The 11,453-nt window shown below is 47.6% G+C and overlaps 1 protein-coding gene across 3 annotated transcripts in view; it reads left to right on the forward strand.

Annotated features, from left to right (window-relative positions):
• Positions 1 to 10,178, forward strand: part of DAXX (death domain associated protein) — a 281,310-nt gene extending 271,132 nt beyond the window's left edge. For all 3 annotated transcript variants that reach the window (XM_069635217.1, XM_069635216.1, XM_069635218.1), the window contains exon 8: positions 9,360 to 10,178. In XM_069635217.1, coding sequence (XP_069491318.1) covers positions 9,360 to 9,419 — 60 coding nt within the window. In that variant the 3' untranslated portion in view covers positions 9,420 to 10,178. The remainder of the gene's footprint in view (positions 1 to 9,359) is intronic.
• Positions 10,179 to 11,453: the final 1,275 nt, after the last annotated feature.

Genomic DNA, 11,453 nt, shown 5'->3' on the forward strand with positions numbered 1-11,453 from the left:
GGTGTAGAGTAGAAGCAGGCAGATTTAGAAAGAGGCTGTTGGAATAGTCCAGCCTAGAGAGAACCAGAGTTCTAGAGATAGTGAGCTTCTGGTGGAAGGAGAGGAAAGGAAGAATACCTCTGAGGTGCAGCTGGTAGTGCGACTTCTTGGAGACGTCAGAGATGTGAGGAGAGAAAGAGAGTGTGGAGTCGAAGATGACCCCCAAGGTTTTTAGCCTTGCAGGTGGGAGCAGGAAGAGGGCCAAGAGAGGTCAGCCAGAGAGCTACAGGAAAGGAGGGAGTGGGTGTGCCGATGAGGAGAATCTCCGTCTTACTGGCATTAAGGCAGAGGTCATTGGCGGCACACCATTCCTGGATAGCAAATAGACAGAGATGAGAGACGGAGACGAGGTGGTCGAAGGTAGCCTGAAAATGAGCTGTCATCCGCATAGCACTGAAAGTTGGGGCAGTGAGCTGCAATGCGGTGGGCAAGGAGTGCCAGGTATTGGTTGAACAGCCAGAGAGAGGTTAGACCCCTGGGGGACACCATAGGTAAAGAAGATGGCAGAGAGGAAGGACCCAAGTTGGACCTGGGAAGGTCGGTCAGAGAGGAAGGAAGTCAGCCACACCAGGGCCTGACTGGTGATGCCAAGATTATCACTGAGACAATTTAGCAGGATGGCATGGTTGACAGTGTCAAAGGCAGAAGAGAGATCAAGCCAGATCAGGACACGGGGGATTTTAGAGTCCAGGTTGGAGAGCAGGTCTTCACGGATGTTCAGGAGAGCAGTTTCCGTGCTTCTGGCAGCTCTGAAGCCAGACTAATGGTCATGAAGGCAACCACCAGATGTGTGGACATTAAGCTGGGAGATGGCCAGTTTCTCCATGAGTGATGGAGATGGGGCATAGTTAGCCGGGCATGAGGATTGGCTGAGGGTTTCTTAAGAGGGTGCACAAGGGAGTGCTTCCTGGGGGATGGGAAGACTCCAGTGGCAAAGGAGTGGTTGCAGAAGTCAGCCAGGGCAGGAGCAAGGGTGTCAATGTGGGCCTTGATAGTTGGAGTAACTGGGGTGAACCTGTTTTGACAAGACTTTTAGATCGGACTGGTCTAGAAACCTTGTCGCAGAGAACAGGGGAAAGGCAGAGGAGAGGTGGCTGCAGAATGGCCAGAGGAAGAGCAGGGAGTATAGGTAGGGAGGGGAGAGGAGAGTGAGGACAGTATGTCCTGAGTTTTAGAGATGAAGTGAGAAATCAGTGCCGTGCAGAGGGCCTGGGAAGGGACAGGAGAGGTAGAGACTGTGGCAGCTTGTGTTGGACAACAAGCTCAGATGATTCTCTGGAACGCCGACAATTTTTTTTTATGAACAAGATGATTCTATAGGTAAATGTATTCATCACATGCGACTGCCCCAGCCTTTTAGACCATGCATGCCACAAACATTACCACTTTTCTCGGTTTTTAACACATGAACCAGCAAAACGAGAGATGGAAACTGACACAGCATGTCGTTTTCAATTCACAGTTGGTTCTCATTCCAGTTTGGAGAAAGTTGGATGACACAGGATTTTCAGCCAGCATGTGAGAGGGGATCTTTGCCAGTTCCATGACTACACGCATGGCAGCAGGGGCTTTTTTCACCGCAAGATAAGAACACCCCTGCCCCCCTGGTTCATCAGCTAAAATGGCATTTAGTTCTCAGTCGTACAAACCAGTTCCAGCCACACTCCTTTGCTTTTCCCTTAGGTGAACTGGTCCTCCGGCAACCATCACTTATAGATGAGGTCTGGAGGTGCGAATAACCCCCGTTATTTGAAGAGGGGTACCATGTAAAAATCGGTACCACAGAAAACGAGTACTGTCGGTAAGCCTTACGCCAATGACAATATGCACATTGGTTCTTGTCTCAGCACTAATAAGCATCTAATAAAGTTTTTAATTCAAACAATAAGCTCCCCGATATCACACATTTGTCTAACACACACATCCACTGTCATTGTATCTTTGACAGATACCCAATAGACATGGATAACGTTCTCCCGTCCTGAATAAGGCCTTTTACACGACAAATGGCTCCAACTTGGCCAAAACATTATAATGTTGACAACCTCCTGTTTGTAGTGTTTAAGTGTTCAATCTCATACTGTTTCTCTGTATTCCAGAAAGGCATAATGCTCTGTATAGCACATGTTTTCTCATGTAAATATATTTTAAAGAATAGAAGGAAATGTGTATTTTATGAGTCGAATCCTTCTGATCTAATTGGATTGTACACATCTGTAGCACCTTTTTGTTTAGTTTGATCAATCGATTTTCCATTTTGGGTAATTCATTCTCTAATGAATTTTTAAGAAAAGATTTATTGAATAAAACAACTTGGGGGCAATAATTCAATTGACCCAACAGCAATGATCTGTGTTTGGATGTGATTGTGTATGAATACGTCAAAGGACCAAATATATGATCTTTCACCCTGATAGCTTTCGGTGAGACTGAGGACATGGAGGTAAAGTTCTTCCAGAAGGCGGCAATGTGGAGAAGGTTGCCATCCTTGAAGGACTTCCGGGAAGAGGTATACCCTGCAGAGGTGTGGAAGGAGCCTGAGGGGGGGGCAGAGAAGGAATGAGGGCAAGGTAGCCGAGGAGAAGGCATCAGGGGGAGGCCGTGAATGGGGAGAGGGGATAGGATAGCAGGAGAAGAAAGAAAATTGATGAGGGTGCAGGACACGTCTATCAAATAGGTGAAGGTTGGCCTGAGGGCCTTGGACCAGGACAGTCCCTTTAGAATAAACATTAATGATGACCTTAGAGGAAAGGAAGGAGGCCATCCCACTGGGTGCTGCCATTAATGGGAGAAGAAGAGCAAGGAGAGAGCAGAGAGACCATATGTAGGGTCCATAGGTCAGGCGAGGGAACGACAGAGGATGTCGGTGAGTTTCCTTGGAGGCGGCACTGGTATAGGTGTCAGCGATAGGGGGAGGGGGGCCTGGGTTGGAGACCAGGATATCCTTTTTAAACTTCTTCCTACCAGATTTCGTGAGGGCAGGATAGTCAATAGAGAAGCAGTTAGAAAAGATAGGAAAGACAGAGAGCACCATAGAGTAGGAGGGGATAGGAGAGAGACGGAAGGGAGAGGGGAACAATAGGGAAGGACACAGGGCAGGCTGCAAGCAGATGAGACCGAGAGAGGGCGAGACAAGTTGGACAAAGACAGACGTTCAGATGTAAGATTATCACAATGCAAATTAAACAGGAGGGGGAAAACAAACTCACCATGCCACCCTCCTGCACTGCCTCTGGGCCACCCCTTGCACTGGGGACTGTATCTGTACCCATACAGCCCCCCCCCCCTTTCTTTCGTTACTTAACTGACATACCCAGACTGCTGCCTTAAAAACAGCACTTGCCACTTGCTGGCTGCACTACCACTGTTTATTGCCTTTATTATCTATTTATTATTTATCTGTTCTCTTCTGCTCCGCACTTTCCACTACTCCCCATCCCATGCACTTTTCCCCTTTCCGTTTCCCATGCACTTGCGTGTTCTCAATGTCACTGAGCCTAGTAAGATCGTTGTTTTGTCTCCCCTGTTTCCCTCCCTTGCTTTGTCGTGCTCTGAAACAATTGTGTACGAGTGTGATATAAATAAATGATCATATCATTGCCTGCTTGACCTCCTTTCACACTGATCGCCCTCCCAGGTCCGACTTGAGTTTTTCCTCTCTTCTATCTCTCTAATTGTGGTGGTCCCCAGGGGTCTAACCTCTCTCCCTGGCTATTTAACCACTACCTGGCACCTCTGGCCCACTGCATCTCTAACTTCTGCTCTAACTTTCAGTGTTATGCGAATGACACTCAGCTCTCCGTCAGGCTCTCTTCAGCCTCTACTGCTCCTTCTGTCATACCTGTCTGTCTGTCCTCAATTCAGGAATGTGCTGCCAACAATCTCTGCCTCAATGCCAGTAAGACGGAGAGCCTCCTCATTGGGACTCCTGCTCCTGCCTACCTGCTCTCTGGCCGCCCACCATGGGCCCTCTACCTTCTGCTTCCAGTGAGGCTAAGAACCTTGGCGTCACCCTCGACTCCACCCTCACCTTCTCGCCTCACGTCTGACGTCCCGAAGTCACACTATCAGCTGCACCTCTTCAGAGGTATTCTTCCTTTTCTCACTTCCCACCCCAGAAACACACCGTCTCCGGAGGCCTGGTCCGGTCTAGGCTGGACTACTGCAACAGCCTTTCTAAATCTGCCTGCCTCTACTCTTCGCCTTCTACAACTTATCCAGAACAGGACTGCAAGACTTGTCCTTGGCCTCAAGCCCAGGGACCGTATCTCTCCAGCTCTGAAATGTCTCCACTGGCTCCCTGTGTCTGCAAGGATCAAGTTCAAGACACTCTGCAATAACCACAAGGCTTTCTGGGGCCAGGGACCACACTACATCCAACTTTCTCTTCCTAAGCATCTTCCTTCTCGAGCCCTCCACTCATCCACCTCCAACTCTGAGGGTCAGATGCTTCTCCAGGCAGAGAGTGGGGGGGGTAGATCTCGGTCCTCGGCTGGGGCCTCCCTCTGGAACAGCCTTCCTGCCTCTCTCAAACTTGAGCAGGAACACCGAAGGTTCTGGAAGCAACTCAAGACATTCCTTTTCGCTTCTGCTTTCTCTCTCCCTTGCTGATGTCCCCGTCTGCTGTGCATACTGGTTACCTGGCCACCCACTGAAATTGCAGGACCCGGCTCTTGCACAACTGGTTGCCCATGCACTGCCCCCGGGCCTCTCATCCACTTAAGGGATTGTATGTGAAACCCTACAGTCCCCTGACTCTGCACTTACAAGCCGCGTCCTAGTTGCACTTAATAGTTACATTGCACTCCCCCCTATACCCCCTCTAGTACTTCTCCCCCTCCCCCTGTACTTGCGTGATCTGAATGACACAAGGCCTAGTAAGATCGTTGTTTTGTTCTCGCTTCCTTGTCCTGTCGCGCCTAGAAACACTTGTGTACAGGTGCGTTATAAAGTCTGAATTCGTCCGAAGCTTTGGTGGCCGTCTCCTCTATCTCCAGAGACACAATTTGAATTCCTGAAGTCCCCTCACCAGAGTGCAGGACCGAGAGGGTGACTAGAATCCAACCAGCGATATTTGTTCTTCATCTGGCTGAGAAACCCTTGCCTGGAGTCTTCCCCATTGATCCTTGCTGCAAATTCCCTTCCAGTGTCCTGTCTTCAGTCTTCATGACCTGGAATTCATCAACTGGGATTTTGGCTGCAGATCCTGAACACGTCCTGCTGCAAACCCTTCTACGAATGTATTCTGTCCTCCCACGTAGTTATCATCTTTGATCTCCGATATCCTGCTTGCAGCTCAGAAACATTTGTCAGCAGAGGGCGCTGTGCGTCATCGACCTAGTGTCCTCCTTCCTCCTCGACTGATATCCATGCTGGTATTTAAGGCACACACCCCACCCGTTGCCTTAGTTCAGTTTTTCCACACAGCTGCTCAACAGTCCTTGTTCGATAACTGCATAGTTTGTGAGTTTTATCCGAGAATGTCGACGCATACCCCGAAAACAGGTTCCAAGAGATGTGGGCAAGTGTTCAGCTAAAATGTCTATAACCAATCCTAATCAGGTATGCCTGTAGTGTCTGGGATCGGCCTAGACTTTCGACTATTGTGGCTAGTGCCAGTCTTTGACTGGAAAAGCTTTAAAAGAGAGGAAGGGGAAACTTGTTTTGAGAAAACCCTTCCTGAACCCCCACAAAGAAATTGTCCGAAGATGAGAGCCCAAGAGCGATCTCCACACTTTGCCAAGAGGCACGGCAAGCACACAAAGTGTTTGCTATCTCGTCATTCCTCTACATCGTCTTCGAGGAGATCGAAGTAAAGGTGTCATCGCTCCAGATCGCTCTCTTCGGATTCCTCACCTGAAAGGAAACTGGTAAGCTTTCCAAAGAAGGGGGCTGGTAAGGTGGAACTGGAGAAATTCTGTCTGCAGATGTTTCGAGGTGTTTGAGAAGGTGCAACATCAGCCCCTTCGAAGAAGTCGTTCGGCTCCCGACCCCCATCGCGCCGAAGGCCAACAGGGAGTTGATGAAAACCACTGACTGCGTGCCCGGACAACAGCTCGTCGAAGGATTCAAAGGAATCTTGTGCGCCACTCATGGCCTCGACGCCTCACTCCTCCTTCAACCCACTCGACACTGTTGACTACATCGAAGTAGAGTTTGACGTCAAAGTTGTTGGAGTCGAGACCCTCAATGTCCTTTTTGGAACTGCTGAAGGTTTACAAACTGCAAGACAAGAGACTTTAGTCTGTGGTCTGTATTTGAGGAGGAAAGCACTAATTATGGTTTTGTCCTGGAGTACGACACTCCTGGTGTTCCAGAGGAGCTAATATCCCAGGATTCAAGAATGAATTACCTGGTTGACACCCTAAATAATGCCAGTGGTCCTGATACTTCTCCAGACGTTGATTTTGGCACTCCTGAAGGCACAGGTGTGAGAAACCTGAGGGTATTCTCCCAAGTAGATTCCGGAAATCCCGTATTCAGGTAGCCAAGGAAGAACTGATCCTCTTATCCCAACCCTAAGGGTAGACAAACGTGGAAAGATCACCTGGGTTGTGCTCGGGGTGAAATAACCCAGGCGAGACACGTATTATACCGTAGAGGAAGGGGAGGAGGGTGGAATCCCTCAGTATTTTTTTAGGTCGTGCCACGTCTGCCTCCATTCCTCACATCGCATCTCTCTCGCCCGAATATAAGTCCCCTAGGATCCCAAACCCTAGTTGTATTCAGAAACCACCTCTCCCAGAATCCCTGCTTGCCTGTGTCCTACCCGAATACTCAGTTATTCTTTCCTGTCCCTGTGATTATTTCCCACACTACCATTCCCACAATTCCCCCTGGTCATTTTACGATGATAATCCTGATCATTCCTGTTTGCTTCATAACCCCTACTAATCTCCCCCTTCTGAGTTTACCAAAACCCCTAGGACAAAGGCTATAATTCCATATAACACCTCTTCCCCATCCAACCACGCAGAATCTCAAACACTCAAACTGCTCCTCCCCCACCCTCTTCCGACTCATACACTTCCACACATCACGAAAGACAGACATACACCACAGCCGTTTACCTGACATGTACCAACACAAGGGTCAGGCAATTGACAAGGATCACACACACACACCTGATGGCTCTTTCCTTTCCCCACGGGGTTAAAAGGTGGAGCATGAAAGCAAAATATGAGCAAGGCAGACCGCATTACGAGATGGCTATCCAGGCACGGCCGTTCAAGAGGAGCAGAAAGGCGGCGAGAACCGAAAGGCTAACAAGGAGAGAAGTGACCTGGTCGTTTCTGACCAAGACCCGTGAGACCTCCGTGGAAGGAATCGTAAGACAGCGAACAATAGCCCAAGTGTGTTGCAACAGATGTCAACGTTACACACAGCATGCCTACGCTGATAAGCAGGGCAGAGGCAGACGCCTGCTACTGTGGTACCAGCCTTGACTCCGGATACGAAGAAAGCCAAGCAGTTCATCAAAGCTGGTGAGTCGAGGGGAGAACCGATAAAGAAACCGAACTGTGTTGAATGAAAGTCGCAAAGGGTTCGGTGTTGCCTTTTTTTCTTTTTCCCACAAAACCTTGGTCTCTGTCGGAAATGGCCTTGCGCTCTCTGGACGTTGCTCGTGCCCTGAAGTTCTATGTGACACACACTAAGAGTTCTCGGAAGACCTCACAGCTGTTCGTGAACTTTGGTCCTGTGAACCATGGGAAGGCCTTGTCCAAGGCTTGCATTTCAAGATGGCTCTCCAGCTGTTTAACTGTCATCGGTTGGCTATCCGACCGCTGCCTGGCTGTCAGAGCCCACTCAACCAGAGCGATTACTACGACTACGGTGTTTGTCTGGTGTGCCCCTGCTCGACATCTGCAGGGCTGCTTCGTGGAGGTCCACACACACCTTCACAAAATTCTACTGCGTTGCAAGGGGGGATTACAGAGAGAAGTCCAGAGTCGGCCAAGCAGTGCTATGCAACCTGTTAGCTTGAGGATAGTCTGTTCCAGGGGTAAATGTAATTGCTTCTGTTGAGCCTTGCCACCTCCCGTGGTTGTGTAATGTTGTACTGCTATGTATTCGTTATTCACATGCAAAGCCTCCCTCCGTCTACCCGGCCGCTCTTCTTGGTCATACTGTCACTTTACGTGCTTTTCAGATCTCAAGATGGCTGCCAGAAGCGGGGCTTAGGGAGAGGACTGTCATTGGATGGGGCAGTGTGACCCAGAGGGCGGTGATTGGTTTAAAGGAGAAATACAGTTTGTATGTGAAACTGTTTTTCTTTTTCCAAGGATTCCCATCCTGACAAAGGGAAATATTCATGGGCATGTGAATCCATGCCAGACACATGCTGGAGAACAATAGTTGCAGGTTAGTAACTTAACCTTCTTTCCACATTCGTGTTCACAAAATGATTTTACCAATTGGCCCTCCAACCTCTTACCCGAGTGCAACTCTTTATTTCCGGTAGAATTTTCTTTGGCTTTCTCACCCTAAGGGCCCCAACTGCAGTCTGGACTGGGCTTGCACATCTTCCACACCAACTAAAATTAGTCTATGCCTGTGCTGAAGTGTTTTGGCGTTTAAGATTTAAAATATTTCACACATCTGGGTAGAGACTCTAAAGGTAATCTTCTTGAGTACTTTCGGTATAGTGTCCTAAATCTATACATTGTATTTAAAAAAAAAAAAAAAGAAGCCCCTTCCCTTTCCTGGTTTAGGTTGGGTGAAGGTGCACTTCTGTCACAGCAGTCTCTGGAGAATTATTCTACAGACATAGCAAGCTGCAATAGCTTATTCAAACAGGCTTTGAACTTTCTTAAATACTTATGAAGGAAGCTAGTCTTAAGTGGAAAAAACCTCAAGTATAGATTTTCATGCATGGCGTGAAGAATTAGGTGGGCCCCAGGGCTGGGGCCTTGACGTCAGAAGGGTAAATGAACCAGTAAGAGTACATAGCCTGTGCTTTTCATACTGCTATGACAGTGCATTTGTAAGTCTGTGAATGTATGTGGAAGCTTGAATGCTGTGAACTCTCTTCTGGAGGATCATTGTCTACAATTTTCTTTTTGACTTTATTTAAATCTTTTTTTGTTCTATATAAAGTGTTCGGGCATAGGGCATGGGTATGTAGAATATTTGTAGGATTTTGAATAGAGGCACGGTTCCCCTAGCTCATACTTCTGTTCTAGGGGAATGACTTTTGCATATGAGTTTTCAGGGGTGGGGGCTTGATGCTATTTAAGGGTGAGATTGTAAATCCATCTTATTAGCCTTCTGTGTCCTCGCCATTGTGCCAACCTTAATTATTTCTTACTCTTTTTTTTCAGATAAATGCTTCCACCCAGTGTGATCCTGAAGAGGTTATTGTGCTTTCTGACTCTGACTAAAGCTGACACAAGGAGAAACAATCCACTCTGCTGTTAATAAATTGTACTTTTGATTGGGTTTTTTTGTACATCCGTTTTTGGGGCAGTGGGGGCTAATTGGAATCTGGAATCCTGGCTTGATTTTCAGTGACTCGCAGAAGAAACCCATGAGTTGAATTCTCTAACTGCACCAGGACGATGATGGTGGAACTGCAGTGTCTCGAACATGGGAAAACTGTTAAATCTCAACCCCCAGGTGGAACTTTGAAGGAATGCTGAATGGTTGAAAAGTGAACTGGACTTTTTTGATGCCCATATAGGAAAAAACTACACTTCCCTAGAACATCGCTTGGCAAGGTTCAACGTGTTGGCTGTTAGGGTGGATTTCTGTTTTCTGGACTGCCTCTCAGAGTCACCAGCATCTGGGTTTGATCGTGCCAGGGCCACGCACGTGATGCAGGATATTTTCCTCATTGAGCTTAATGCTCGCTTTTTCCTGGATAAAGGTCTCTCAAGACTTGGTGTTGGGAATGGATTAATTCCCCTCCATTGCTGCCCCATCCAAATGGGGCTTGGTGCTTGCACTTTGCTGGTCCTAGTTTTCTTCTGAGTTTTTTCTAATGGCATCTGAATAAACTCGTTTCCTAATCTTAGTATTAAGGAGGACTTGTCGAGTTATTGTTGTGCTAGGCAAAGCAAGCCTTGCTATTGTTATTGCTTTTCTTAATTTTTTATATAGAGCGCCCTCTCAATAAATGGCACTTGGCAGTTAGTCTCTTACTCCTTACACTGTTTGGGCTTATTTGAAATGTTCTGCTTTGTTTTAGGACAGTTGAGTACAACATGCAAATGTTAAATTGGAATCTTATTTAAACACATCTACCGCCATACTTGCTTTGGCTCTGCCTTCATGCTACCAGGATGGAGAAGTATTTGTTTTTGATTTTGGTAAATGTTAGTCCTTACAATGGACAGTCCTCTTTGGCTGTATGAGTGAGGAGGTGCCCTTGCACTCAAGGAATCCACACAATCTATTTTTTTGTTCCAAAGTTCACCTCTCGCACCCAACTTCTTGTTACCCAGCAAGCTCCTTTCTCCTAATTTTTTTTTCTGTCTTGCGGGCAGAGGGAGGGATTAATGGGTACTTTGAATAGGGTGACATGGATCACATTGTACAACAAGACAGACTATACTGCGTATTTATTTGGGATTAAGTTGCACAGGATGGAGCAAAATAATAAATGGGAAGGGGTTGGTTAAATAACTAAAATGTACATGTTTTCTCAACACCTGAGGTTAACCCCTACTTGATTGCCTTCCTGCTTCAGTCTCACTCCTCCCCCCTCCACCCCTAGAGGGTGGAAGTTGGGAGGGGGGTTATTTGATCTTCCCTGTGTCATGTCAGGGAATCTCCAGGTTTGGCCTTCTCAGTTCAGTGTTTTAGGGTTTCCCACACACTTTGTGATTCTGTCCGGGGTTTTAGGGTTTCTCCAGCATGAGCTCGCATGGATTCACATGCTCATGAATATTCCCAGTTGTCAGGCCGGGGATCCTTGGTAAAAGAAAGTTTCACTTTCACTTACAAACTGTCTTTCTCCTCTAAACCAATCACTGAGCTCTAGGTCATACCGCCCCCAACCAATGACTGCACTCTCCCTAAGCCCCTCCGCTGGCAGTCCTCTTCAGATTTCTACCGCACGTTCAAGTGTTGGAAGTCCTCGTGTTTTCCTCTGTGCGCTTTACTACGTTTTTGTGCTTTGTTTCGATAAAAAGTTCTATTTTTGATCAATTGATCCTGTGTGCTCTTTCGCTCCTTTAACTGGCAAGCAGGGATCCGTTTGTCAGCTTCAACACCCCTCAAGGGCAAGAATTGTTGACATTTCAGCAAAGATTTCAGAAGGCCTTTTGGGCCTACACAGCACGCCGGACCATGTCTGAGGAGGAGGAGTGAGGTTCCCTCTTCAAGCTCTGCTCCAGCTGCAGATTGAGAAACGTGTTTGTAGAAGACCAGCACCTCCAATGCCTCTACTGTCTCCATCCCGACCACAGAGAAGC

This window comes from Ambystoma mexicanum, chromosome 13, assembly GCF_040938575.1.
Source record: "Ambystoma mexicanum isolate Mex_15411 chromosome 13, UKY_AmexF1_1, whole genome shotgun sequence".
NCBI lineage: Eukaryota > Metazoa > Chordata > Amphibia > Caudata > Ambystomatidae > Ambystoma > Ambystoma mexicanum.